We start from the raw sequence: 27,362 nt of genomic DNA on the forward strand, positions 1-27,362 counted from the left end.
ATTTTTTTCTCTCTCTCTTCTTTTGGATCAGGATAATATCTATATAGATGCAAAGCTACCACACGGTCAAAAAGAATAGCACTTCAGAATATGAAAACAGACGAAAAAAAGTGATTGTTAGAGCCCCGAATGGGATTTGTGATGGAAGCCCCTGAAGAGAGTCAAGTTCTTGTTGGGACTGCTGTGAACTGTACATTGTGCTCTCTCTCTTTTTTTTCTTTTTTTTTTTTATGTTTTTCTCTCTTTTTTTTTATTAATTCATTCACAGTAACACTTCAACATACACTGCAAATCACCACATTCTTGCAATCATTTCAGTGTTTTACACGATTTGAGATCTTAACATGGCTCCCTAATTGTTTTTCTTCTCCCCTCCTTTTACACTCCAGTTGTAGCTCACTTTGGACTTTAACTCAAAAATTGCTCAACACATGCGATCAGCAATTGTGTTACAATACACGTGTTCACACTCACTAAGAAAGAGGTTTAACCTTCAAATGTATAGGGAAGTTTATTGTTTATCTACAATTTTTAACCAACTGTTCAAATTGAGTACATCACAATACATAACTCCAATAACCAGTAACTCAACACACAGAGCTGGGGAAGAAGGGGGGGGGGGGGACATGAGCAGGTGACAAGAGCTTTCATGACACTGGCATAAATAGACAAAAAGGCGAACTGCAGCAATCTCTAAACCAAGGCCTAATAAGGATGTGTAGGCAGTTTCTAGACGTATATATGGCACTTTGAATATTGTATTGCATTTGGATAGAAAAAACACTGTAAAAAGCACATGCCCATATTAAAAAGTGAAATAAGTGGTACCTTGAAAATTCTGGGATTATAATCACACACAACATTCTGCAAAAGTGATTAGCTCCCACAATTGTGCTTAACGTTTCCCTACAAAACTACACTTAACTCCAGCACTGTTTCAAATTTGGTACCTCTCTTTAACTTTTTTTTTTTTTTTTTTTTTTTTTTTTTTTTGGAATATTTATGTATTTTGAGAAAAGAAAAAAAAAACCCAAACCTAAAAAGGTCAAATGGTGACAATTGTGCATTTGTGTCATAATCCTGTGTGAGTGTCTACTTTCAACTTTCTCACACCCAAAAAAAAAACAAAAAAACAAAACAAAACAAACAAACCCTGAGTTGACAACTCTTTAGCGCCATCAGGTACGCAGTTTTAGGGAACCCTTCTTTGGGGGGAGGGGGGTGAAGTGGTTGTTATTTTACCAGGGTTGTATTGACAGAAAATACCACCCCAATTAAAAAAAAAAAAAAAAAGTGTAAACTTTGTGCTGAAAAAATGGAATGTATTTGTAAACCAACACTATTGTGGTGGACTTAGTATTAATGTGCCGTGCATCGTGTCTGACTGAAACATGATACTGGAAGTCACTTAAAAGAACAATCAGCAAAACACAAAAATAAAAAGCAAGTGTGTGTTTGTGTCTATAAAACGTGCAGAGACCCACAGGCCGTGTGTTCTGTCCAAGTGATCTCCTTCAGGGGCTCCCACATTTGCAATCACAGAAAGTGTTGTGTGTTGCAGTTTGTGTGTGTATAAAGAAGACTAGGTAATATTACAGGAAAGAGTATTGTGTAAATTCAAAAACACTGAGTTTGACACATGGGCACTTTAACAAAATAAAACAAAGACATTGTCTGGCATCTGTATGATTAACAGACACTGTAAATCAACTTTCAACATGAGGCATCCAAACTAAACCAAAGTGAAACATCCATTAATCAAATTATTAATTCACAGAAAGTCAACAAGATGTACCGTGGAACTTGAATATATATCTTTAACGCAAGGAGGGAAGAAAAAAAAAAAAAAAAAAAAAAAAAAAAGTTAGCGCCTACTTACTCAAAATGTGACCCTTAAAAAAAGTACTTTTTTCCATAGAAGTTGAAATTACAATTAATGCAGAGGAATTTTTGACTGAAAGTGTTTTGAATCTACTAGAAATGACCCTCAAATGGTCATGCTGATCAAAGTGATTTTAGTCCTCTTTAAAAATGTAATACACTGAAGACCCCCCCCCACCCCCCTCCCCGACACAAATGACATTACAACATAATCTACAAAAAACCCAACATTTTGCCTGGGTTCTGTTAGTTAAACTTCTATAGATTCAATGGTATAAAATATAGGTAATCTAAGTGTGCATTTAAACCACAGATTGTCTATTTGTGAATCAGTTCTAAAAAAGTTGACTCATGTAGGTAGTCATTTCTCTAAACAGAGCAAATGTACCTTTTATTGTGCCATCAATAGTTCAAAAAAAGGTAAATACACTGGATATTTTTGTAAATGAAAAGAAAATATATTTTTAAATAGCCTTGGTGTAAATCTTCACACTGCCCACAAAATGTAGAGATCATTACAGAGCACTGAGAGGGGGTTTACTGGTCAGACTTTTAAAAGTGTTGGAAAGTGGTCTGAAGCATTTTTTTTTAAGAAGCCAACATATTGCTAATGGCACCAAATAGCACAGCTGTGTGCCAATCCCTGTATTCAACTTTCAAGTGAACTTTACTGAGAGAGGTAAAAAGAAAGCAACATAAAAAAAACAAAAACCAAAAAAGCTAAATTAAAAATAAGAAATCCCACAGGTTTTTTTTCTATTTAAAACATTCCAAAAACAAAAAAGGTCTCTTAAATGGATTCAACGTAGGTAAGTTTTCACATTGATTTACTTGACCTCTCTCCCACCTGTCACATTTCTATACAGAAAAAACAAAAAATATACATGCAGAAAAGAAAAAAACTAAACAAAAAATAAAACAGGTTGAGCTAAGGTCAAAGGTCAGTGGGTGGCCAGGTATTGGTCAGGCGAGCTTAGAGAGACATCACAGACAATGGTGGGATGATGAGGCCAGGAGTTTGGCTTGGCTTTCAACATCATGAAGACATGCTAGGCTAATGATGAGCAAACAGGCATGGAGATTTGTTCTAAAAAAGGAACAAAAACACGAAAGGAAGAGGGGGAGAGAGGGGGGGAGGGAGAGAGAGAGCGAGAGAGAGAAAGGGAGAGAGAGAGAGAGAAAGAGAAGAGACAAAGGAGAGAAGAGAAAGTTAGGGGCACAGCACAAGAATCGTTTAGCCATGAGGCACAAAAACCAACAAAAACAATGCCAATCACCACATACAGTAAGGACAGTGCATTAAACATTTCCCCCTATCTCGCTGGACACACAAAAACAATGCACAGATTTAAGGTAGTGACACCACCAGGACACATGGCAGAGACTCAACATGCACAAACTGTATACTTGGCACCCAAAGAGATCCATCTAGAGCCAGTCCCTTGTGGGAGACATGGAGGATGGATGGAATGACTGGAAGAGGTTGTTAATAGAGAAAGAGAGGTAGCCTAGCTCAACATGGTTCAGATGATACAGAGTGGGGGAGAAAATGAGACGGATATAGGGCAAGAAAGATAGAAAAAAATTTGAGTGCAAAGGATTCTCACAATACAAGTGACACAAACGAGACAGACTACACGTAAAAAGCCAAACACAAGTTGAAGCTTTGGGCTCTGGGGGGGTCTACGTGGTCTGGCTTCAGCCCTTCAACACAACAACGGATCCTTAGTCAACCTGTCTAACTTGACCTGAAGGCAATGAAATGGCATGAAGACACACCTGATGCTCTCCACTAAATACAGTGACACAAAATACCTTCAGCAAACACCGACTCCAGTGACAGTCATAAATAATCATATACATTAAAATATTTAATCTGACTCAAATTACATGAGAAAACTGCAGGAATGAAATACAAATGTGAACCGATCATCGCAACCCTCTTTTTAGGAATAGGGTAAGTCTCCCTCCTGTGGTGGGCTCCTTTTCCCCCTGCCCCACTGAGTCTCTGCTGTGGTGACCTTGGCTGGAGGGTGAACTTACCCTAGCAGTGCTAGCATTAGAGCTGGGAAGGGGGAAGGCCCCAGGGCTAGGATCAGTAGGGTTTGCTGTCATTCTTGGAACGCTTCAGCTGAACCTTCAGCCTCTTCATTCCAATTTGGAAACCGTTCATGGCCTGGATGGCAGCTTGAGCAGAGACAGGATTGTCATAGCTGACGAATCCTAAAGGTGAAAAGGTGGAGAACACATGTTACATGTAGAAACTTAGCACCATGTTTCAGTATCAATACACCCCCTTTACTTCAACCAGACATTCAATATGACTATTTTTATCTTTACTGTGTTTTTAAGCACCACAGGTGACAGTTTGCAGCTTCGTTGAAAAAGGGGTTCTCTCCCCATTGACAACTCTGGTTCTATGCTGGTTTGGCAGTGTCTTTCTATAAATGAGCACTGCACCAAATCAAATAACCTTTCATTACAAGAAGGCCAAGCTGTACTGGACAATGTCACAGAATTTGAAATATGAAAAGAAACTTTTTTTTTTTTTTTTTTAAACACACAATCAACAATGTCTGTTTACTGTTTCAAAAGCGTGCTCAAAAGCGTTCTCAAAGACAAATTCATACAAGGTAGTGCCACACCAGAGCTGGCAAAGCTTATCAGCTAGGATAAATAGACATTCAGAGACCAGTATTGCCAAATCACTTACCAAAGCACTTGCTCAGATTGGTCTGTTTGTCAATGAAGACTTTGGCAGAAACCACATTTCCAAAAGGCATGAACATCTGCAGAAGATCTTGATCCCCAAACTCCTGTGGCAGGTGGTAGATAAACAGGTTGGCGCCCTCTGGCCCTGTTCCAGTTGGGTAAATAAATAAATAAATAAAATAAATATATATATATATATATAAACAAACATTAAAATACAAAATAAATAAAATAAGAATTCAAGTTAAAAACTTTTCATCACTTGTCATCCGTGTCATTTGTCATGTTCATTGTGTGCACTGAGATCCCCTCACCTTCCTTCTGGCTGCCAGCAATGCTCTGCTGCATGAGAGATTGGCCATAGAGGGAGGGCAAGGCGGAGGCTGTATACTGCTGCATCCCTGAGTAGGCCTGAGTCAGAGCATCCATGGAGCTGGCTGCTGACCCATTGGCCATGGAGGCTCCTAGGCCCCCGTTCATGGCCCCCATACCTGGAAAAAACATTCAAATTGGTGAACACACACTCAAAGGTTGTACAAGTTGTAAAATGTCTGTGTCAAACACTTAAGCTGCTTTAAATTATTTTGACCACTAGGTGGTAGACAAACAATCTCTGACGCCTCTTATTATTGTTTGCATCATTTTTCTTAGCCAATGCATGACACAGCTTAGCCAATAATGCATTGTGTATGAGATAGATAGATAGATACATTATTTACCAGACTGGGAAATTGCAGTTTGGGCGAGGGAGAGAAAGAGTGGCACGGAGTATTTGACTGAAAACTATGGCTGTTAATTCACAGCTGAACCTAGAATAATTTTTTATCCATTTGAATTGTGAAGTATTTCAATTTCATTACAAGACCTTAATGAGACTAAGCAGTCTTTTGGCAGAAGACGTCAGTCCAGGCTGTGGTCTTTCAATTTGGCCAAGGATGCATTGTGCATGTGTAATGTTGCTAAAAGAATGACATCAGATCTTGGTGCATATCCTCAATGCTGATCACCTCAGATGGATTTTAACAGCAGGTCTGAACAGGGCAGAGTGTTGTTGAGGGATATTACTCAGTTTATGTTCCTTCATGACAATTAAAAAAATGAAAGCCATGAGAACTTTCAAAAACTTAATTTAAATGTCTTTTTCTCATTCTCAGTTTGGGTTATTTAAACAAACAGCAGCTGGTGAGGGCATGTCATTTAGACAATATAAAGGCCTGTATGTGATCATTTGTGAATGCACAATGGGCCAAGATGTTTGATGAACAATTGGATATAGAAACCCGATAATGTGCATATAATCGGACACGGACACACGCGCGCACACACAATATCTAGTAGAGATCAGCTTCTCACCACTGACGCTGCTGGTGAGAGCGTTAAGGTTGTTGAGGCCCACAGAGGTCCCAGTCAGACCCTGCAGGGTGCCCAGTGATGCCAAGGTGTTCATGGCAGCACCAGCACTGGAACCTGCTGTTGAGCCAGCTGTTGGGACAATAAAAAGGAAATATGGGTTTCTACAGGGCTGATGGGCTCATGTTCAGAACACTTAGATATCTGGCATCTTTGCCATAAAGTGTTATGGATATGAGAGGGGCAGTTAAAAAAAAAACTGTCAGTTAACAAGGAGATGTCATTACCTCCACTACAATATGCTTAAACGAAGATGGAGCCAATATACATTTACACAGATTAAAAGGAAATGGGGACTCTCATAAAAATTAATGCCAGTTATTAACCTCTATAAAAATCAATGACGAATGGCTGTCGACCACAAATGGTGGGTGAGAGACGTTTGCAGAGCAGTTGGTGGGTGCCATTACAGCAGCAGGAGCACTGACTTGTGGATATTCATATCTCAATAGCTGAGACATTTTTATTCAAACTTCTACTTAAATGTTCAATTTAACGCTAAACCAGGAAAACAGACACTGTTTATTTACCAATGACAAAAAAGGTCAAAAGCTCTATGGGCAAATCTGATCCACACAGTAATCTAATGGAACTAAATGATGAAATGTCTTTAATGCTTTATATACACAGCACCTACTACAAGTGTTCTAATTACCTGGACTGGCCAACGCCCCCAGGGCTCCAGTATTTGTAGACAGGGCATTGGTGGAAGTCGGGCTGCCCGTACTCTGAGCTGCTGCAGCAGCAGCAGCTAATGTGGCCAGGTTCTGCAGCTGAAGGGGATTCACACCTACAGAGAAAAAAAAAGAAACAGAGCTTACACATTTGTCTTCATGTTTTTGCAGAGAAATTATTTTTCAGAAAGAGTTGGATCCAATTCAAGAAAATGTCATTTGGCTGCTTCATCAATTTATAACATTCTGGTTGAATGCTGGGGTTTTGGAACTCAGGATTTTTCTGGAGTGGTCAGTACTGCTAGGCTACTACAAATTTGACATGGTTTTCCAAGAAAATTCTACATTTCCAGAATACAGACATTTTGTCTGTGCAACTTTATATAATTATTATGTCATAGTATGGTTGTAACTCAATTTTATAATTATTGAAGAGGATTATATGTGGTGTCCCTGTAATTAATCTGACCACTGCCCATTAATTCTTTCTAGCCAAAGTCTTTGAGAAACTTACCTGTCATCTTTATCCATCTGTAGCATTAATATGTTTTGCCAGTCATGTCTAAGCCATTATATTTAGTCACTTGCTTTTGTTTGGTACAATAACAGGATTAGCTGTCATGTCTCACTTATTAGATATAGTACTTTTTAGCATTACATTTTGAAATTCAACTCACAAAGTGGACTCTGTTGTAGCTGTAAAGAATCAGTGTATGCTTAAAACAGAGAGCATTAATTCTAACGCACTAAGGTTACAGTGATGTGCTGAGCATTTGTCTTTAAAAGGATCTGCCCAGAATAGAAGCACTGATTAATGTGCCACTGATCTGACAGGAGAATGTGAATTTACAGTACTTAAAACCATGTCGGCACAGAGCACTAAATAACAAGGTTGGTGACACGAGAAAATCCGGCTAGTTCACATGTAAGAAAATCTTAACAGTGGTCTCATCATCTGAAATGATGAACTTACCTCCTAGCCTCTGAATACCATTGAAATTGCCTTGGTTACTGGTAGATGAGGCCTGCTGGAGCAACTGTTGACAAAGAATAAAGACCAAAGTCAATAATCAATCAGTGGATACAACGTTAGGTCTTATTTCCAAGTGCAGTTATGATTGCTTTTTCCAAAAAAAATTTTTTTTCCCTGTCAATAATATCTCTTAATATGTAGTTTTTAGTTGCTTTGGTTGTGGCAATAGTCACCAAGTGTAGCAAGTCAGAGATTTACACATTTTGATTTTTATATGATAAAATAGAATTTTTCGTTCCTGTTCAAAATTCTTGTTATATTTAGATGAATAAAATAGCACCATATTGATTTTCAAGTGGACGGAATAATGTTAATAGCTCTTGTTTTTGTGCCAGAAAAACAAACGACTCAGCTAGTCGTGTAGTGAACATGTTAAAGTCACATGTTCTCTGGCTCCAATTCAGAGTAGGCACACGTGAGTCACATGCCTGTGTCCTGCAGCCAGAACACAAACTGAGCAAGACAAGATGTTCCTTGTCTGAGCCAAACATGATCAATTTATTGCTTAGAACTGAATACTGGGTGGTATTTCACATTATAGCTTGTTTAGAAAACTGAATTACACAGTCCCCCCCCCCCAAAAAAGATGAAAATTTCTGTTGTAAGGCTGCATACATTATAGACAATGACTGGTGCACTACTGTGCATGACTGTTTAATAAAAAGGATGTTAATGTAAATAAATAAATAAATAAAGTAACAAAAATGCAGCACCACTTTTATAAAAATCCCAGGTTTGGTGCATTCATGATTCATGACTTTAAGCACCTTACAAAACTACATCTGTCTCCATCTTCACAAATCTCCTACAAACCTTAGACACCATGTTTTAGATGCCTAATGTATTGCCTTATAGGTGCCATTTTAAATTTTTAGCAGCTTAAGTTTTTTTTTTTTTTTTTTTTTAAACTTGGCTTTCTTTTGTGTGTTTGTGTAAAAACTCAGGACAAAATGTCTCAACTAAAATTAAGCTTTGCAGAGAGAAACCCTGTGACATATCCATGTCTAACACTTACAGCCAGGTACTGAGGTGTGAGGGTCCCCAGGCCAGCCAGGTTTCCCCAGGTGGAGGCGCTGTTGAGTTGCTGGATCTGCTGTACTAGCTGCTGCTGCAAGCGCCTCTGCTCCTTATCTCTCTGTGTGTCTGCAAACTTCACCACCAAAGGTGAGGAACAGCCCTGCAGCAGTGAAGATGTAACAGATGTTAGAACAGTTCAGAAAACCCATAAAGACCAACTTTGTATCCATTGATGCAAGGACACGATCATTGCAAGGAATAAAAAAAATAAACAAATAAATAATTTGAAAAAGAGGAGGGGGGGGGGGCTCTATTATCTATGCCTCAAGACAGTTTTTAATGCATGTTGCATTCATATCAAAGCTAACACAGAGGACATCTGCCATGCATAGCTGAGCGAGGCCACATTCAAAAAAAAAAAAAAAGGCATAGAACAATGCTGCAGACACCAAATCTTTTTAGCATTAAATGGAGTCCACAGACAAGCAGACAACAGATGGAGACAATTTAAAAAAAAAAAAAAAAAAAGGAGAGACATTCGAACGAATATATGTCAGCAGACACTGACAAGAAAAATGCATTACAATACACACAATCTCGCAAACAAACAGTCACATACTGTTTGGACAGACGCATGGACGCGAGGCATGCGGTGCAAAAGTATTTTGAGAGTTGAGAGCCAGACAGGGACCAGGCTGGACAGGGAAAATGGCTTCTGCACCAGCAGCACTTCCCATGGCAGCTGAAAATTGGGGAGGCTATAGTACTGGGAAGTGGTGGGATAGGTGGCACCACCACCGGGGCCTGTGTTTAATCTGGTATGAGGAGTGTTATGTTTGGTTGGGCTCCTAATTAGAGTTGGTCTGATGCTTCACTGGGGAGCCTCTGACCTGCTAGCTGTCAAATTACTGCTGCTCCACTTCCACAAAGACTATGCTGGCTACACAAGGGCATGGGCCCAGTTTTTGAAGAAATCTAATAGGCTAGCTGCACCAGTCTAGAGTAATTCTTTGTTAACCTTCATTCGATGTGGGCTTTTCCCTGTGGTTTAAAATATAGACTGATTATGGTAGACTCTGGGGACTAGGCTCTAAAATATTATCAGAATCAATAAATGAGATCCATTTAGTCCAGCACAAAACTGGAGATGACTTTTTATTTACTTTCTTTCATGTCCTGTTAACAGTGGATTTTACAGCTATGTGCAATACAACACTTCAAGTTTTGTTCAATTATTTTTCAGACAGAAGTGTAATTTTGTAATTAGTTGGGGTTTTGGCTTTGGGAATGACTCATACTCTTATGAATGGATGCAATCTTCTTGGACAGGTTCTTCAGCTTTTCAACACAAGGGGGCAGCAAAACGTAGAGGGGGAGGGGGGAGGGGTGAGAAATAGGTGCTAAGGGGTACAGTACCTCCATAGTCTGAGAGTGATGCATGGTTTTGATTGCATTCTGTGCCATTGCCCTGGTAGCAAATGTGACAAACGCACAGCCTGTAGGGGGGGAACAATAGGAGAGAGGGGGGAGGGGGACAAGAAGAAACAAAACAAGACAAAAGGTTTGGACAACTCGTTATGAACCCCAAAAAAACACATTACAGTACAGAAAATGGCAACTCCCAAGCACACAGAACCATCCTCACTGGTTAGCACATGGAGAAAGAACACAACAAGGAGAACAGTAACACGTCACATGAGCACAGTGATCGACGGATTAAATTGCCACCCAAAGAGGCTTGACTATGTGGTGTCATGGTGAAACAGTCAACATGATTATACACACATAAAATGCACAAATTAAAAAAAACACACTGAAAGGATTTGATTTGCTCAAATATGTAAGATTTTCAAACAGAGGGTCATAAGGTCCACTTCAAATTACCAGAGAAAGCAGAAATTCATGGCTAACTGTCTCTGCGGTGAGTTTTTAATCACTTGCCCGTACGTCAACATGAGAGCCTTGTGCTGCCTACTATCTGAGGCTTTATGCAGCAGAGAGCTATATAGGAGATGCGACAGGCTAATTCCAGCCTTTGTAGAGTGTGATGAAGGAGGTGGTAGAGGAGGAGCTGAGCAGTCCGCCAGCTGAGCCCACGAACACCAGCAGCCAGTGGTTGCCAAGGCAACGGGCCATTGTACCGGACATTGAGTGCAGTGGCCCTTCACTGTGAGATGGGGAGTGTCACAGTGATAGGATAGACTATGGGCATTGAATGGGTGCCACTGGAGGCGAATAGCACTTGATAAGGAGGTGGAGGGAGTTGAAATGAAGAAGCGGGAGGAACCTTTATAAATGCTTTGTGGGAGCTTATACTCAGCTACACCGAAGTTGGCGGCTGCAAGGCCAAGAACACAGTGCCAACACCCACCTCTGCTCTGACCATCTGGTCCCCGGAGAATTCGGCACTCTTCGATCTGTCCGAAAGACGAGAACATCATTCTGACCTCGTTTTCGCCGTATTTCTTTGAAACCATTCCGATGAAGAGTTTTCTGTCCTCTACCGCTGCAAAGGGATGGAAAAAGAACAGCTATTCAGTCAAACCCTAACAATTATGGAGCTATGAAAGCAACAGCTACATCAGGTGCTAAATCTTGCACCTCTTTTTTTTTTTTTCTCCTCTTGTTCAACCTCCCAACTTGTCATGCTGCCACATTTTCTGTCTCTCAGTCAAGATGCCAGTGTCTTCTACAAATCTCTGCAACTTGCAGCTTTGTTTTCCTCAGTATCTACTTTTCTGGACAGATGACTACATCATCCATTTGTGCTCTCTTCCAGATCCTCTATACCTGACCAACTCATCTCACATTTATGTCCTTTAAAGCCCTTAATCCTCCAAGACCCTGACACTATAAAGAACGTATGTAATTGCTGCACAGTCCCTGAGCCCAGTCCTTCTCAGCCCTCCATTTTGGTATGAAGTAGACATAGTCCAGCCCCTGGTCATTTGTCACTTTTGTCTTGTGCAATTTTTTTCCAACATCATTGCTTGGTTAGTCTCATCCTGCATTTTGGACGCACTTACCACTTGTTTTCTCACTGTCAGCGGGTTTCATCTGAATAGGATGATGCATCTGGAAGAAAAAAAGATGAAGAAATGTTTGACACTAGATCTGCATCATACACCCAAGAAAAAAAAAAAAATCTCCAAGCACCCTCTTGTTTTCTTCTGTCTCTAGGACCATCATCCCACACCACTTTGAGATTCAGGAAGAAATATCTGAGTAGTTGTCTGGGATCAAGTATACAATTTCACTCTCACTGAAATGTAGACTTGTGATTGAATTTATCGATTTGTCCTGTCAACATCTTTCATTCTTCTTCAGAACAGTTACACAGAGATGGACAAGGAAGCCATTCCCACATTTCTTATTTTTCAGACTTTGACATAATAGATTCTTATCCACTACCTCATTACATACAGATACAAGGCGTGGCAAATCTGAGCTGTCAAATCTCTCATTCAAGTCAACTTAACATCAATGAGCTTATCACTACTTGTAAAACTGCATTCATCTGTATATGAAAGTGGATCCTGGCCAAGGACCTGTCACTTGAGGATATTTAATGAATACTGTTTGTGAAAATACATCCACTTCCAAGTTCTGTCAATTCACACAACTTCAAGTGAATATATTTTTAGCCTTTTTACCTGTCACGTGATGTGAGAGAAGAAATAAATCTAGGCGCGAGATGCCTGAGCAGATTGTATTTATGAAAAAGTGGTAGGTTTGTTTTTGATAAGCACTATAGAAAAACAGACAGATGGCCTGCTCAGTAAGGGCACTGGCTAGCGTCACTTACCCAGGAGAGCAAAGCACAGAAGGGAAAGAGAACAGGAACAGGGAACAAGCTTTTCCACTGCCACGCAAACCAAACTCAGTCACCTGCAGTCAATGCCAGTAACAGTAAGACCAGGAACTGGAATTTGGGAGCTGAGCTTTCAGACCACACATTTATTGAAATGTCTGGCGGATTGATAGTCTTCTGGTAAGAAGTGTCAGGCCTGTATACTATTGTGCAGTATTTACCTGTAACCTCGCCAACAGAGGCTCCTATTCCAATAGACTGAGCTATTGATTTAATTGACAGCTGGAGTTGTTTGGTATAGATTTAATTGATGGGAAGCAAAGTAATTTTGAACAGGGTTGGGCAGATTTGTAGAGGTTTAACAAGCAACTGCACTTATTCCAGTTGACTGGGCTTTAATCTTGCTAGATATATCAGGTGAGGATTTAAGAAGACCACTATCACTCTCACCCAACTCCCTTGTTAAATAGAATTCAACTCACCTGGTCTTATATATCTAACTTAGGGAAATAAAAATGCAGATGTACATCAATGATTCATGAAGACAAGCATTAATAATTTGTTCCACTTTGTGGCAATTGGATCATGTGCCTCACTGTATAATCCGCTGCCTGGTCAAGTATACTTTACCTGACACTGGGGCAGATGTGCGTGTTGGGTCAGTATATCAATTCTGTGTGGAGAGGTTGAGGTGTGGTGTTCATGTATAGGGGGGGTTGAGATATTTCTAAGGCCAGACAGGCGTTCAGTGAGCTGAGAGCTCATTATCGGTCAGCACAGAGTTCACAGCCTGCACCAGGGATGCAGAGGGGCTCAAGCAGCTAAAAGGAGTCCATACTGTGCTTACTCACCCCACTTAAAGTCTTTATGTTGTGCAGTGCATTCTGGGCCTCCAGTGCAGCTTTTCTTGTATAAAAAGTTACAAAACAGCATCCTGCAGAGAGAGAAAGAGGGACAAACAATTGGTGGGGGGGGGCAACATCATTAAAACAGTGCATATAGGCAGTAAATGTAATACAACAAAATACTGCAGAGGAGGAGAAAAGTTACATGGATGAAAGCATGTTCTCCATATATCACATGCTAGAAACATGTGACAGGATATTCTTAGCACCAACTGTTCACTGGTGCACTCAGCTCATGTTGGAGCTTGCAGCGAGGACAGTGGAGTAATGAGATAGTTGTGTGACATGGTAACAGAGATGACAACAGGGTTACAAATCTGTCAGGACACACTGATGCACCATCCACAGGTCAACGCAGCCTGGGCAAGCCAGGGCACAGTACCAATAATTATCAACATGTCCAAAACGGTGGTGGCACATTGCATAAGAATGCAATCACACTCAAACATGCATTCAGCAGGCACAACAACAGCACAAAGAAAAAAGAGGGACCAAGAGTGAGAGCAAGGGAGAGCAATCACAGGAGGAGAGAGGTCGTGGGGGAGGGGGATGAAGAAAAGAAGAGCGGGGGAGGAAGAGAAAAAAAAGCCTCTCATCCTTCCGTCCCAGCAGACCGCCAGTGGCGTTCCAGCCTGTCAGTTTCACTGGGCTGGGGAAGTGGAGCACTGCAGCGTCTCTGACCTACATAGTGTGTATTATGCTGTTACTCGAGCTCCCAGGCCGCGGGGAGGGCTGTTAAAACTCTAATATGCATCAAGCTTCTCTCCTCTCTCTCACAACCATCTGAGTTCCCTCTTTCTCCGCTGTTTAGCCTTGCCTCCGATTTACTGGAGCTAAATAAACCATCCAGAGAGGCGTGATAGTTATCAGATGATTTTTTCATGATCTGCAGTAGACGTGACCCAAAAACAGCTGCAAATCTGTACTCCTCAATAGGTTCATGCCAAAGTAAACAATCAAAATGGAAGTGGGATTAACAGCAATTTCAAAGAATAAATCAACAAAAGCAAGATTGATAACATAAGAAAGGGGAGATGGGCGTATTATCTGCCAGGCAAATAAACATGGGCCTGATAGCATCAGGCTGTCATGCTTTTTTAAAAACTAGCCCCCCACTTCTCCCAGCAGGAGTACGACGACTGGAAAATAAGGACAGGATTTAAATTGATGGGGGTGGGGTTCCTGCAGCAACAAATTCAGCTTTTACAGGGTCGGAGACCACTGTGATCAAGCCAGATTATCTATTAGAATACATTAACATGTCAATAGGCCATCACAGCTGACACTCTGCATAGCACAGGGGAGGGCTCTGCTAAGGAGGAGGAGGGAGAGGGGGGGGGGCTTTGAACTCTAGTCTCCCAATGAACCGCACAGTACTGGCTGTATATTTATATACACGTGCAGCATAATAAGCACCCTGGAGATTATCTGGTACAGCTTTGAACATAACTCATTATTTGGTGATGTTGGATGTTCATTTCTGTTAAAAATGCCTAATCATGTGGGTTCAAGAACTGCTGTCCTTGTGACAGACTGCTGCTGCTGACACAATGGAGACTCTTTTTGACCAAATACTCAGATTCGAGTCAGAAACCCAAGGAACTACATCAGCATCCAATCTCATCCGTGCTTGTATTGTAGCAGACGACATATGGATTACATGTTGTCAATATGCACAACCTAGTTGAAAATTGTCATTGAACCATTGCGAACAACTACTTTTTATGCCTAATAATGTCTAAATATGCTATTTGGCATACCTGACTTTGAACTGACTGGTTGATGCTGGCAACTCGTCAAATTAGCTATGTTTGTCCAAAAAGTATGATTTGGAGGTTGTGATTCATAAATGAAGCAACACAGGCTCTAAAATGGCAACGTTGCCTGTAAATTCAGCTGAAGGCACAATTACAACTGTTGGCAATTCACTTTGAAAGAGCCGCATGGTTCAACTTTATCAGTCAGTCAGCAACGGACACTTGCGTTTATAGAGCTGACCTCAGAATTGAAGTTGCCAAAAAGCCAAAAAGCTGCAGAGACAACACAGTCATCTTGTTATTTTTTGTAAATTATTTGTTTGTATAGATGCTAGAGAGGACATAGAAATGCCTGCCAGTGAGAGGACATTGTAAAGCTGTCGAACTTGAGAAACGCAAGTACAACGGGGGGAGACGCACTCGAAAAATACCTCAACCAATATTTTTACTATTTTAATATTTTAGACTTGCATCAAACCTGGCACCGCCACCACCACACTAAAACCCAAGAGTGGATTAGTGCCTTTAGCCATTGGGGATCCACCAACTTTCAAGGGAACTGAAATGTGGGTGGTGTTGTAAACCCACCACAGTTACATAAGGGAGACTGTCATTTACTTTATTCACCTGCAGTTAGTTACAGTAGACTGAGCACTTGTCGTGGCAGCTCTCTGCAGACAGCAGGCTTCCACTTCAGTCTCCTCTAATTGCAACCTAAAGTGAATCACTCATCTCGAGCACCATATCCTAAGTGAGCGCATTAATGGTTGTCTTAATGGAAAATTGCATTTAAGTAACACTTTGTTCATATAATGCTGCTTTGAAAACCAGTATAGCAAAGTAAAAAGAAAAATAATACATTTCTTCAATGCAGGGTTATGGAAGAAATGTTTTTTCTTTTTAACCTTGATGCAAAAGATGATTGAATCATCTCATTTGTAAGTACAAATATAGGTGCATAATATTTGGTGGCAACCAATGCTGCACTTTCTGTGAAGGACTGCAAAATGCAAATGTAGATGATGTGATGGTAGTTTAACACTAAAAGCCAGGATGACGCAGATAACGTTAGGGAAGATTACCAATATTTTTCTGTCCAAATTAATTATTGCAGTGTGCAACAATGTATTTTATATCTAATTGATTGACCAGCCCATCTACGTATTACCCCCAATTAAAAAAACATTTCAAAATTCTTGTGTTTTACTGCCTTTGTGACACAGTGTACCAAACAACCACTTGGATGATTTTATACTCCTGCTATACCTTTGCTTTGGGGGGGATTCTGGGTGCGATCACGGAGGATGTTGATCTGGTGCACAGCTCCAAATGGCTCAAAAAGCTCTTTTAGCTCTGTTTCTGACCAGGAGCGTGGGATCTGTCCCACAAACATCTTGATGGAGTCTGGGTCCGGCTGGTCCAAATGCTCCAACGACCCATTCATCTTGCTGCCGTTGCTAAGAGAAACAAGCAAGAAAAAACAATTTGTAAGTCAGTACCACAAAAAATATGTGTCCACAAAAAATTCTTTGCTAAAGTTGGAATCAATGGTATAGATAGGTAAGATATTTTTACACTTTGTTAGAGAAGACAAAAAAAAATGGCAGGCAGCTTTTAAACAGAGTGGATGAATGCATGAACGCGTTCTGGGGGAACAACTACTTCTGATGTTAATATGGCATTGCTTTTTTTATGAAATAAAGGAACTGATAGAATGTCACAGCAGGAATTGCACTGTCATTGACAGCTTACAAGCATTTGCTGCACTGCATCATGTTTCAGTTAAACACAAATGTTGAGCTTCTTTCACACAGGTAGCATCGAGCACTTCTATGGAAGAGAAGGTAGTCTGCTGTGACAAGATAATCTTCCATTTTAAGTCTCAATAGTTAGTTCTAGATAGATTTATATAATTTGAGAATGTTGTTAATTTATTGGCTTGTTAGCTCAATGAGTCTTCCTTGCTCTGACTACAGCTGACTCTCTTCTCAATCACTGTTTAAACCAGAGGTGGGCAATTATTTTCAATCAAGCACACCCGCACTATGCCAGCACTTCAAAATAAAAGTTGATTTAGATCCTTGATGTCATGGGCCGGAAGTGGCGATTGTGTGGACCAAATACAGCCCGCCGGCTACACAATGCCCACATCTGGTTTGAACCAATAACAGGCTCAAGTGGTGTGGTAGATGGCCTACATTCCCCTTCTAAGATTACTTACTAAAATGCTAATAATATTTAGTCAATATTCTTTTTCATACATTTTTAATTTTATATTAATTAGTCGAATGGTATGGAGGTCATGGAATCCTAAAAACTGTGGCTATTTGAAATGTACACAGCAGTAGATGTTGAAATGATGCACTGTTTACTCGCAGGATGACAATAACAACATGCTATGCCACAACAGGCGTAGTAGAGCAATGGTGGCGATAAGTGAAATAATAAATCATGACATTTTCCTTAGAGGCAAGTCTTGGGGAAAGATAATCAATACCAGTGTACTCCCAACTACAGCACCTCTCACAAAAATCAAACAAGCATTTTCTGATGGCAGTGGAATGAAGCCCCAATAACTGCCATCCACAGGTACAAAGCAAAGTACACATTTAAGAACTACAGAGAAATACCTACTACATCAATAAAGCCAATGTGGACAGGCATAGGACAAAATCAGAGTCCCTAAATTCTTCAAATAACGTTGTACCAGTTACACTGACAGAAAGACACAAATGTAGAAACTTTAGCAACAGACCTCTGCACGCGAGCCATCCATCGTTTACAAATTGAGCCCAGTCGTTCCGCAGAAACACCAAACTCCTTGAGGGACTTAAATGACATGCTAACAATTCACACTTTAGCCCTTGTTCTTATGAAATCCAACTCTGTGCTCAGTGTGGACCGTTTTGTTTTCCAAAAGTTTCTCAATACACTCAATTGATAGCATATAAAACGATTTAAAAAAAAAAAAAAAAAAAAAAAAAAAAAAAAGCTTCAGCGTAACAAAACCCTCTACACCAAAAAGGGGTGACTGCCCCCCCCTCCCACCAGCTCCGACAGCTACACGATGAAAACAGCACTGCAGAGCTCTAAACCTCCAAGAATCACTGGTTAGCAGACAGAGATTTTGCAGTACATCTCCTCCTCAGGCGCTCTGGCGATGGTACAGAGAGTAACCTACAGCTCCTTCACCACAGCAGGGGAACAATCACATATTGTTCCCCCATGCTGGAGAACACTATTCACCGTTCCTCCACAGCACAATGGGCCAAGTCAGAGGGATGCTTTGGAACACGTCGAAGGCTACGTCTGCTAAGGCCACAGCACTTGTGTGTGTGAAACCATTTATCCAGCTTTGCCAGGGACACTGCGACGCCATTTTGCTGAGGGCCCTTTAATGAAACCTCTCCGTAAAAACAGCAAACCATACTCAAAAAGCATAGGTGTCACAGCAAACAAACTGGAAAGCACCAAATAAACTCTCTTTAACATTAATTCACCTGCTGATCCCCCTGCAACTCTAGATTGTCTCTTTAGCTAAAAAGGCAATGTGACTATTAATAACGTCTTTGGTCTTACCACAAACTCCACAAAATGGCTATTTTAATATCTGTATAATATCTGTGCTTTATCCATTTATACTGGTTTTTATAGCAATTCAAGTCCTAAAAATTGTTGATTAATTGAAGCCTTTTGACTAAACAGAACTACACTGCACAGTGAAGAGTCCACAGAACAGTCCTGTCACACAAAGAGACGACGACAGCAAAAATTGAGGAAAGGGAAAAACAACAGCAACAGAAATTATGGTTGAAAAAAAAAAAAAAAAAAAAAAAGGAAATGACTGCTAGGCAGGAAATGGTCCAGCTTCTCATCTGACTCTCAGCTGAACACAGAAGAAGAGATTCCTTTACACACCCGGTAACTAGCCCTGCTAGCTCAGCTACTGCAAAGGTGACAGCTGCCTAAAAGGATCAGTGTCTGCCAGAGCCATATCAGTTTTAAGTGTCACTTGCTGATAAAAACTTGTATCTGTGAGAGGAACTAAAGTATCTATCCTGTTAAAGCAGCATAATTTTATGTCAATAAAGAAATGGCATTATGCCAATACAATGGTGGTGTTGGTGTGACACAAGTAAGGAGTTTCAATGAAAACACAAAAGGCTGTGTGTTAACAGTAATCCCTATATAAAGGCACACTGCCATTTTTCTTTTAAGCCAAATATTTTAGCTGATGAATCTTTACTCTTCACAGACATACACAAAATGTTGCCACAGTATTGATTAGGGTACAGACTCAGAAATACCACAACTGATTCTATCAATACTGCAGAGCTCACAGTGCTCACAGACAGTAGTGTTGAAGTCTTTTGCTGAGATTCCACAAACAGCTCTGTGATGTGGCAGTTCACAGCGCTCCAAGACGCCCTGCAGCAGCTGACGAGCCAGTCACAGCCAGAGCCGCGACAGTTGCATGCTTACTGCTGCACCACCCATAAAAACAGGTGATTTATCGGGACCATGTGTCCTGTCGGTGAGCTCTGACCTCACAAGTATGCCAACAACACCTTTACTTTGCCCATAATAGAAAGTCAGCCAAAGGGCCTGCTGATATACATGTTGAAAGCTCAGCATTGTGTGTGTGGACGATACTCATCCTCAGACCTCCAGGGCCACACCAATACCGGATCACATGATTTTGTTTTGTCATGCTCCCCACTACTTGTAGGCAATTATTTCTTTCAGGCATTGCTACTCTAAATGTATCGTTGCAATCACTATTCATTGTTATTCCACCCTTGCAATGTCAATTCAACAGTCACAATGGTGCTTTGAAAACAACTGTGTTGAGGAAATGCTATACCTAACGCCGAGTTGTTTCCTGTTTTGACTAATAGATTAAGATTTGCTGCTGTGTCTTGAATTAATTTGGCAACCAGCAGCCAACCGATCTAACGCTTTACAAGGGATGATAAAAAGAAAAGTCAAAGTTCACATGGATACAAATAATGTTTCAGAGAAAAGAGGAACAGTCAAATGAAACAACTGAATGCTAGTAATGCCCTCAATGTAAGAAATAAAAAAATAAATAAATAAAACAGAACAAAACATGAAGGTTCTTCTTTTAGGAGGCCACTGGCCTTATAAGCTCATTCAATAGGACACAGAAGGCCTCTAATGCCTTTAATATCTTGACATCTGTCATGTAGAACATAAAGGCCCAACTCCAACTCTTCCAACTCCATCCATTTTCTCCACTACTACTTGGAGAGATGGAATATTTTTGACAGGTTGAATAAGCTTTCACAAGCACTGAATAAAAATATCCTCATGACAGGCTTGAAGTTAAAGACTAACCACAGAAAACAGGAGCAGGATTTACAGAACAGTTGCTGTAGGCCCCTCAAGACACTCAAGATTCATGGCCCAGGTCTATAAAAACAAGTCACAACCAACAATGGATGTCACTGGAGGCCAAAAACAGGAGGACAACGCATTATTTGATTTCCGTAGCAAGTGGTCGGCCCTAATCAGCACTCTGATTCTGATGAGAAGTTATTAGGATATTTCCTCCTGCCGTTAACTCCAGTTCAGCTCAATATGGCTTGATTTCATTGTTGTATTTCCCCTGATGAAGACAGACATTTGCAATCAGGCTCCGAATTGGCTGTATGTTAACAGACTGCCGGCATCTGATGACAAGGCCCACCCAATTAGCCCCATAATCACACCAAGTGCCCCTGGTGATTATAGATGGTGTTGCCAAAGTAAAGCTTGTGTGAGCAAACAGTGAAACATTCAATGAAATAAACTGTGCTCACACGTCACACACGTCACTGTTAGATGGTGCAAGAATATAAATCTTCAGGTGGAGCTCACAGGAACAGGCAGCAGCTCTGCCTTCAGAGACACTTTCACACTAAAAGCAGTGGCTTACACTGGCTTAGTCACTACATTAGACTTTAGTCTAACCTAATGAGACTCAAACCCTTTTCAACTATCATCGTGGTGTGTCTTCACAGGCACAGTCACATGATGACAAAGGATCTAACTCACTGTTGAGAAATGTTTTCTTTATTAAAAGAAAAGAAAAAAAAAAGGCTAAGAGGCATTCCATATCTACTGAGAAAAATCCCAAATTTTTCCCTGTGGTGAATTACTTTCTACCATCTCCCTAGTTCCAACAATCAATCAATTTCCATTTGCAGTGCTAGTTTGCTGACAGAGAATCTCCTGTATGTGATTTTTTTTTTTTATTTTATTATTTTTTAAAAACCCACTACACTGCATTCTGAGACTACATACCTACTGAAGATTCTCTGGTACAGATGAAGGGTAGCGTCTGAGTAGTACACACATGAAGCAAGATAGCGACTCAATGCGATTCAATGTCAATTATCTTCCCTAATCAGAAATGCACTCAAGCAGACCTGACACGGGCTTTATAGTAAGAAGGTGTTTGATGTCCAGTTATCCTAATTCATCTGACACATTTACCTGGGACATTAGTGCTGCAGGCAATGTCTAAAAGTGTCAGGATTGCCGTACATGTGAAAACTGATTTTGTGACACATATTAATGCAAAATTAACAAAAAAAAAAAAATCAATATTTGCAAATTGAACTGATTTCTTGTCACTAAAGGCCACTAAACACCTTGACATCAAAATGATCAGACATATTACACTTTGGGACAGTTGGCAAGAAAGCATTGTGCATGCAATAGCTAGCAATTTCTGAAAGGATTGCAAAACAATTCTGTTTTAAATTCAAGGATTAATTTCTCAACAAATAACTTTGCCTGTAAAGTAAAACTACAGGAAAAAAAAAACCCACTGGCTGAACTGGCTCTCTCAAAAAGGAAATTCATCAAATTCTAAAAACACTTGAGTATCTAAACCCAGAGACAATTTGGCATGTCTCCCTAAAAATCAACAACTTAATCAAAGAAGTTGCACTGGCAATTAATAAATAAAATGCACAGGGTGGCTGACAACTTCAGTGCACAGAGGCTTTTGCACCACAAAGTATCGATACAAAATTGATTCCCTAGCCATCACACCCCCTAAATCCACTCCATTACTGCTACTCTTGAGTTGTCCACTGAAGAAATCCCCCGATCACCAATCAGCTGATTGCACTTTGTGCCACTGTCCTCCACTCAGTAGCATACCAACCTAGACAGTGAATAATTTTGACAAAGCTGTGCAAATCCATAGACAACTTTAGAATGATACACTTATTTTGAAGCTTCAACATACTTCCAGAAAAGACTTTGGTTAATATCTAAACAGCCCAAGAATACTGACATTGTTATGGGCATAGTGGCTGTATCTAGTCTTATGTAACCCTGGCCCACTATATCTTTTCTTTGCAAAGTTTGCTGAAGAATTTGCGCAACCTTCACATCACCCCATGCTAGTGATAGTTCACTTGATTATGGGCTTTTAAGGATTTATGCATCTAGCTGCATAACAGCCAGTCTTGCAATAGTTGATGCGCCACACCAGCAGCGAAACAGGTAACAGGCTAGATCAGAGCCCTCCTACTCTTGGCCTTCGACATCTGGCTGCATGGCACTCTCTCACCAGTGCATCTCCCACAGCAATGGAAGGGAAAAGAACAGCTGGCCTGAGCAGTCCTGGACCCTGTGCCAAGCTCCTACACTTTGCACAGATCAACAGCTCTGTGGCCAAAACAAAAGGGTTCACCCTGATGCGTAGCTTACCAACATTACACTATGCCTGTGTTGGCTGCCACAGGATCAAGCTTAAGCCCTGACAGTCACTTTCACTGTCAACAATCAAATCAATCAAATACAGCTGGCGCAAGATCTAATCCCACTGTTGCCAAGTGTGACACGCCAGATGTTCCTAAAAACAAAATACCTTTCTAATAGGTGACATATTAACAAAACCAGGTTGTTTGACTTTTTGTTTTTTTGTAACCACAGACTTACAATGATTAGCGAATTTACCCATGAAAAAAACTTTATCTGCAAGTATTTCAATCATCTATTAGTTATGAGTCATTCAAAGCTAATTATTACGAGTTAAGAGTTGCTCCTTTTGTGATTGCATTAAAGTAGTTTGTATTATTTAAGATTTTGGACTGTTTGTCAGATAAAACAGGACATTTAACTGAGTCATCTTGCGCCCTCGGATATGTTGGGCATTTCTCACACAAACAATTGCTTAGGAAGATAACTAGAAGGTTAATGAGTTATGATGATAATTGGTGGACTGAACCATGGAACTAAATAAAGGGTAAAGTTCACACAGACTACAGCGGCCTCGTTAGATCGAAAGAACAGTGAAAAATGCTACGAGGGATCTTCCTTACTGGAAACCAAGAAAATCTGACTATTACGTAAAACTCAGAAGGCTCAGTTTCGATGAAAACATACAGAGAACACTGTCGAAAGTACAAACATTTAAATTTTAAACAGCTTCAAAAGCGGGCTGTGGTTTTGATAACGCTTTTGTCAGACATGATTAGCTGAGGTTAGGGAGAGACAACAGTAACTAGTAGGTCTGTGCTCGGTCTTTTCTCCTTTGTTTACATGTCCTGTCACAAGATTTCCATTAATGGCTCAATAATGTAGGAAACCACGTGTTAGTGCAGTTAAGTAAGCACTCCGTCCAACATGGAGGGGGCTGCAGCTAGCTCGCGTCGCTAGCTGCGGCTAGCACGCATGCACACGGCTGCCTACTTTTGGCCAGTAACACCAACAAAAATAGATCAAGACGACAAAATTATGCATTATTGGCAAACTTTAGACCAGCTAATTAAAAAAACTAATTAATACCATACCTATACTCGGGGCACTTCCTTAGAGGAGTGACCGATTTAAACGCCAACGTTAACTTGTAAATAACTGACTAATGGGCGTTAAATCGTAAGTCGCCTCAGAGAAAGAAGGTGCTGCAAGTGGCACAAGCAGGCGCAGCGGGTTGTTGTGCTTTTACAAGCCAATCGATGCCGCTTTTCCGAGCTGATACCGAAACGTGTTACCTCCGGAAGCACATGTCACTTGACTATTGTAGCGCCGAGCAAACTGCGTTTTCGTCCGGCTACAGGCGGTGATCGGCGTTAGCTCGGGCGGTGTGTGCTCGGCCCCGGTTAGGAGGGCTCTCGAGTTTACTTAGCCGACTTCCCTCGGTGGTAAAGCCGATATCGGCGAAGTCGGGCGAACTAGTTCAACTCCAGGTGAGCGGTCCGTGTCATTAGCACAGTTAGCATCCCAGCTGCCGTAAAGCTAACATTAGCCAACTCCCAACTCGCCCCGAACTGTCTCCGTTTCTTTGTTAAAGAAGAAAAAAAAACAACCCACAAATATCCACATCGGCCAAAAGCATAGAACACCGCTCGACAGCTGGATTACTTACATGGTGTCAGTCGAAGTCATTAGCCGACTTTCCGTCAGAGGGTGGAAATCTAGGTTGAATGCCGAAGTCATGCTCAAAAAAAAAAAAAAAAAAAAAAAAACAACAGCGTCTCTCTAACAATGAGAAGCGACGTCCGCTCACTCACAAGAGGCTCAACTCCTGCGAGACGGCGAGGAGACGAAGCAGAGCAGGTGCAGGGAGGGGGCGTCTTCCTCAAAACTGCATCAGAGAGCGAAGGGCCACCGGTATCCGCCTTATTCCTTCCTCCCGGTTTCTCGCTCGTCCCCGACTGAAATAAAAGCAGGCGAGCCGCTGTCACTGCACACCGAGCTGCAGCAAACCAGAGGCGTGGCCTCTTCAACAAAAGTCTGAGCCCATGCTGCTGCTGCTGCTGCTGCTGAGGAGCCTCCACCGACTCTACCCGAAGCTAAATTACTCTGATGTCCCCACAGAGGCTGGCAAACGGTGTTCTGTGGAGAGTTTGCTGACCCATGTGTAGGTTATGATGTTGTTGTGTCTGATTTGGCATCACCTCGGGTCCCTGTGCACACTCGTACACCATGTTCACACGGGAGGGCTGCACATTAGAGTCAGACCCCACTGTGTGGGAAGCCTAGTTTGGATTAGTGAGGGACCTAACGACCCTTATTAGATGGACGAGTTACCATCAAGATTTACAATGCACCTTGGTGATCCACTTTCACCCAGGCATCCAAAATAACGCACCTTTTTCTCGTACTGTGGATGGGCGAACAATTCTTTTCCAATCAAAAGTAAGATAGCTGAAAAACAGTTTTTCTCGGTGTCTCCACTTTTGGTTTTCCCCAAGGTCATAGGTCATGTTTGCCTTTGTGCTGGCCTGTTGTTACCCTGGGGGAGGGGGAGACTATCTTCTTTTGTTGTGCTGGACTTGCAGGGCGAGGCCTCTACACTTGGGGGGAAAGGTAGGAGGGGTTGTTGTCAAGTACTGTTTGCATTACCACAGAGGCGAGATGGGTGGGTGGGTGGGTGTGGGACAGCCTAATTATCAAACCATTCATTATTGCCCCAGAAGCTGCACAATCAAAAAATATTATTCATAGCGAGTGTTAAGAAACATCCCATTTATGAAATCCAACTTAATCCTTGTATCCATAGCAATTTCAAGGCAACCTGGCACCAGTACAGAGTATGCTGTATTAAATGGTGCCAAAAAAAGGTTTGTATGCATAATGTAATACGGAACCTGTTTTGTCATACATGCAGTCAAGCCCACTATGCAACATGCATTACCATTAAGCTTGGGGGCCTGCTATAAAAAGGTAGTCAAAACCTCTCCGGAGAATCGGGTTTCATTAAGATGGAGAAAAAATACAATAATGTCATCCAATCTGCAGCATCCACATATTTCTTTTGACTCAATGAGATCTCAGGGGATCTTATTGAATAGATTTGTCATAAAAGAAGCAGGATTCTTGTAAAGAGCCGCCCCGTTTCCCTTGTGGTTATGTACAATATAATACAGTATACAGTATAATTTTCTGTGCAGTGCATAACGCTATTGAAACTGATGTTGTTTTCTTGTTATTTCACAGCATCTGGCATGCATCTTTTTGTCTTCTCTTTAGACGTGTGTATTGAAATGGATTCCAGAGGCCAATGCCTAGTTGCTGGCACCTTCTAATACTAGCCTCCTGTTCTTAATCTGAGATGATTACTACTGTAATCCTATAATAATCCTCTGTACATACCATGCTGTTTACATCAACTGTTTTTCCGGTAGTGGAATTGAAGTCCCATTGGTCAGTAATCATTGTCCAGCATTTAAATTTGTAACCTTCTATTGACAACACTATGTAGTGTAAAAATAGGACAGCTTCAAACCAATATGGGCCGCGTTGTGTCAAACATGTCATCTTGAACATGTTTTTTTTTTTTTTCGTTTTGGCATTCCTACAAGTCTTAGATGGTGAGATGGAACTCCATCAGCTTTCTAGAGGAGATCTATTATGTCAAGATGTACCAAGCACATGCCATAATGGTATCTTATCGATTTCCAGTTCCCTGTAATGTACACAAACTCAACAGTGGGTATAAATGTTCCATCTTCCTTTTCTAGAGATAATTCCTATGTTGTGTTTTAATGAGGAAGGACAGTAAGGCCTGTCATGGTTTCAGGAGATATCTAATCACACCTTTGTGTTTTTCAGTCAACTGTGCAATTCAGAGAAATGCACCTGCATCACTGACACATTCACATGTCTCTTTCATTATGTTATAGTTGAAGCTATTATCCAAGCCCCTGCTGAACTTTGAATAAGACAGAAAAGGGAATTAAATTCTGTGTCCGTGCAAATCTTGATTTTTCAATTCTGGTATGTTTTAACCGTCTAAAAATAAAGCACCGCTTTGTGTTTAAATTGTTTGTATTGTGTGTGGATGGGATTGATTGGAATAGCCAAATTTATGAGATTTAAATACACGATTTCTGCATTTGTGGGGATGCAGGGGCACCAGGAGAACACTGCCCTGGACACAGTCCCAATCACAGCCGGAAGAACCCCTCAACTGGAAACAATACACCCTATGACAATATCCAGCCTAGACAAAGAGGCAGTCCAAATACAGGCTGCTCCACAAAAGCTAGCCCAGATTTCACTGAGGGGCAACCCCAACGTACCTCATAGGCAGGTCTTCATTCCTGACAGAGATCCCGGCCGCAGAGGGGGGACAGCGCATGCTATTGGCATACAAGCTCTGCACCAGGGCCAGCTCAGAAGAGTGTTCCAACATCG

At 41.1% G+C, this 27,362-nt stretch overlaps 1 protein-coding gene across 3 annotated transcripts; it reads right to left on the bottom strand.

The window, feature by feature from the left end:
- LOC115055964 (CUGBP Elav-like family member 2) lies at positions 1-27,360 on the bottom strand. 3 transcript variants are annotated; one of them, XM_029522115.1, is made up of 14 exons: positions 27,248-27,360; positions 16,467-16,657; positions 13,390-13,472; positions 11,754-11,802; positions 11,099-11,233; positions 10,144-10,223; positions 8,726-8,887; positions 7,651-7,714; positions 6,659-6,793; positions 5,947-6,075; positions 4,908-5,084; positions 4,595-4,738; positions 3,925-4,104; positions 1-2,968 (listed from the first exon to the last, which is right to left on the bottom strand). In XM_029522115.1, exons 1-13 carry the CDS (start codon positions 27,358-27,360, stop codon positions 3,977-3,979), a joined length of 1,590 nt encoding a protein of 529 aa, XP_029377975.1. In that variant the 3' UTR covers positions 1-2,968; positions 3,925-3,976. The 3 variants fall into 3 exon arrangements, with proteins under 3 accessions (XP_029377975.1, XP_029377976.1, XP_029377977.1); XM_029522116.1 differs by lacking the exon at positions 27,248-27,360 and adding an exon at positions 24,589-24,861; XM_029522117.1 differs by lacking the exons at positions 5,947-6,075; positions 27,248-27,360 and adding an exon at positions 24,589-24,861 and having other exon boundaries at positions 4,595-4,744.
- Positions 27,361-27,362: the final 2 nt, after the last annotated feature.

The sequence above is a fragment of the Echeneis naucrates genome, chromosome 16, assembly GCF_900963305.1.
Source record: "Echeneis naucrates chromosome 16, fEcheNa1.1, whole genome shotgun sequence".
NCBI lineage: Eukaryota > Metazoa > Chordata > Actinopteri > Carangiformes > Echeneidae > Echeneis > Echeneis naucrates.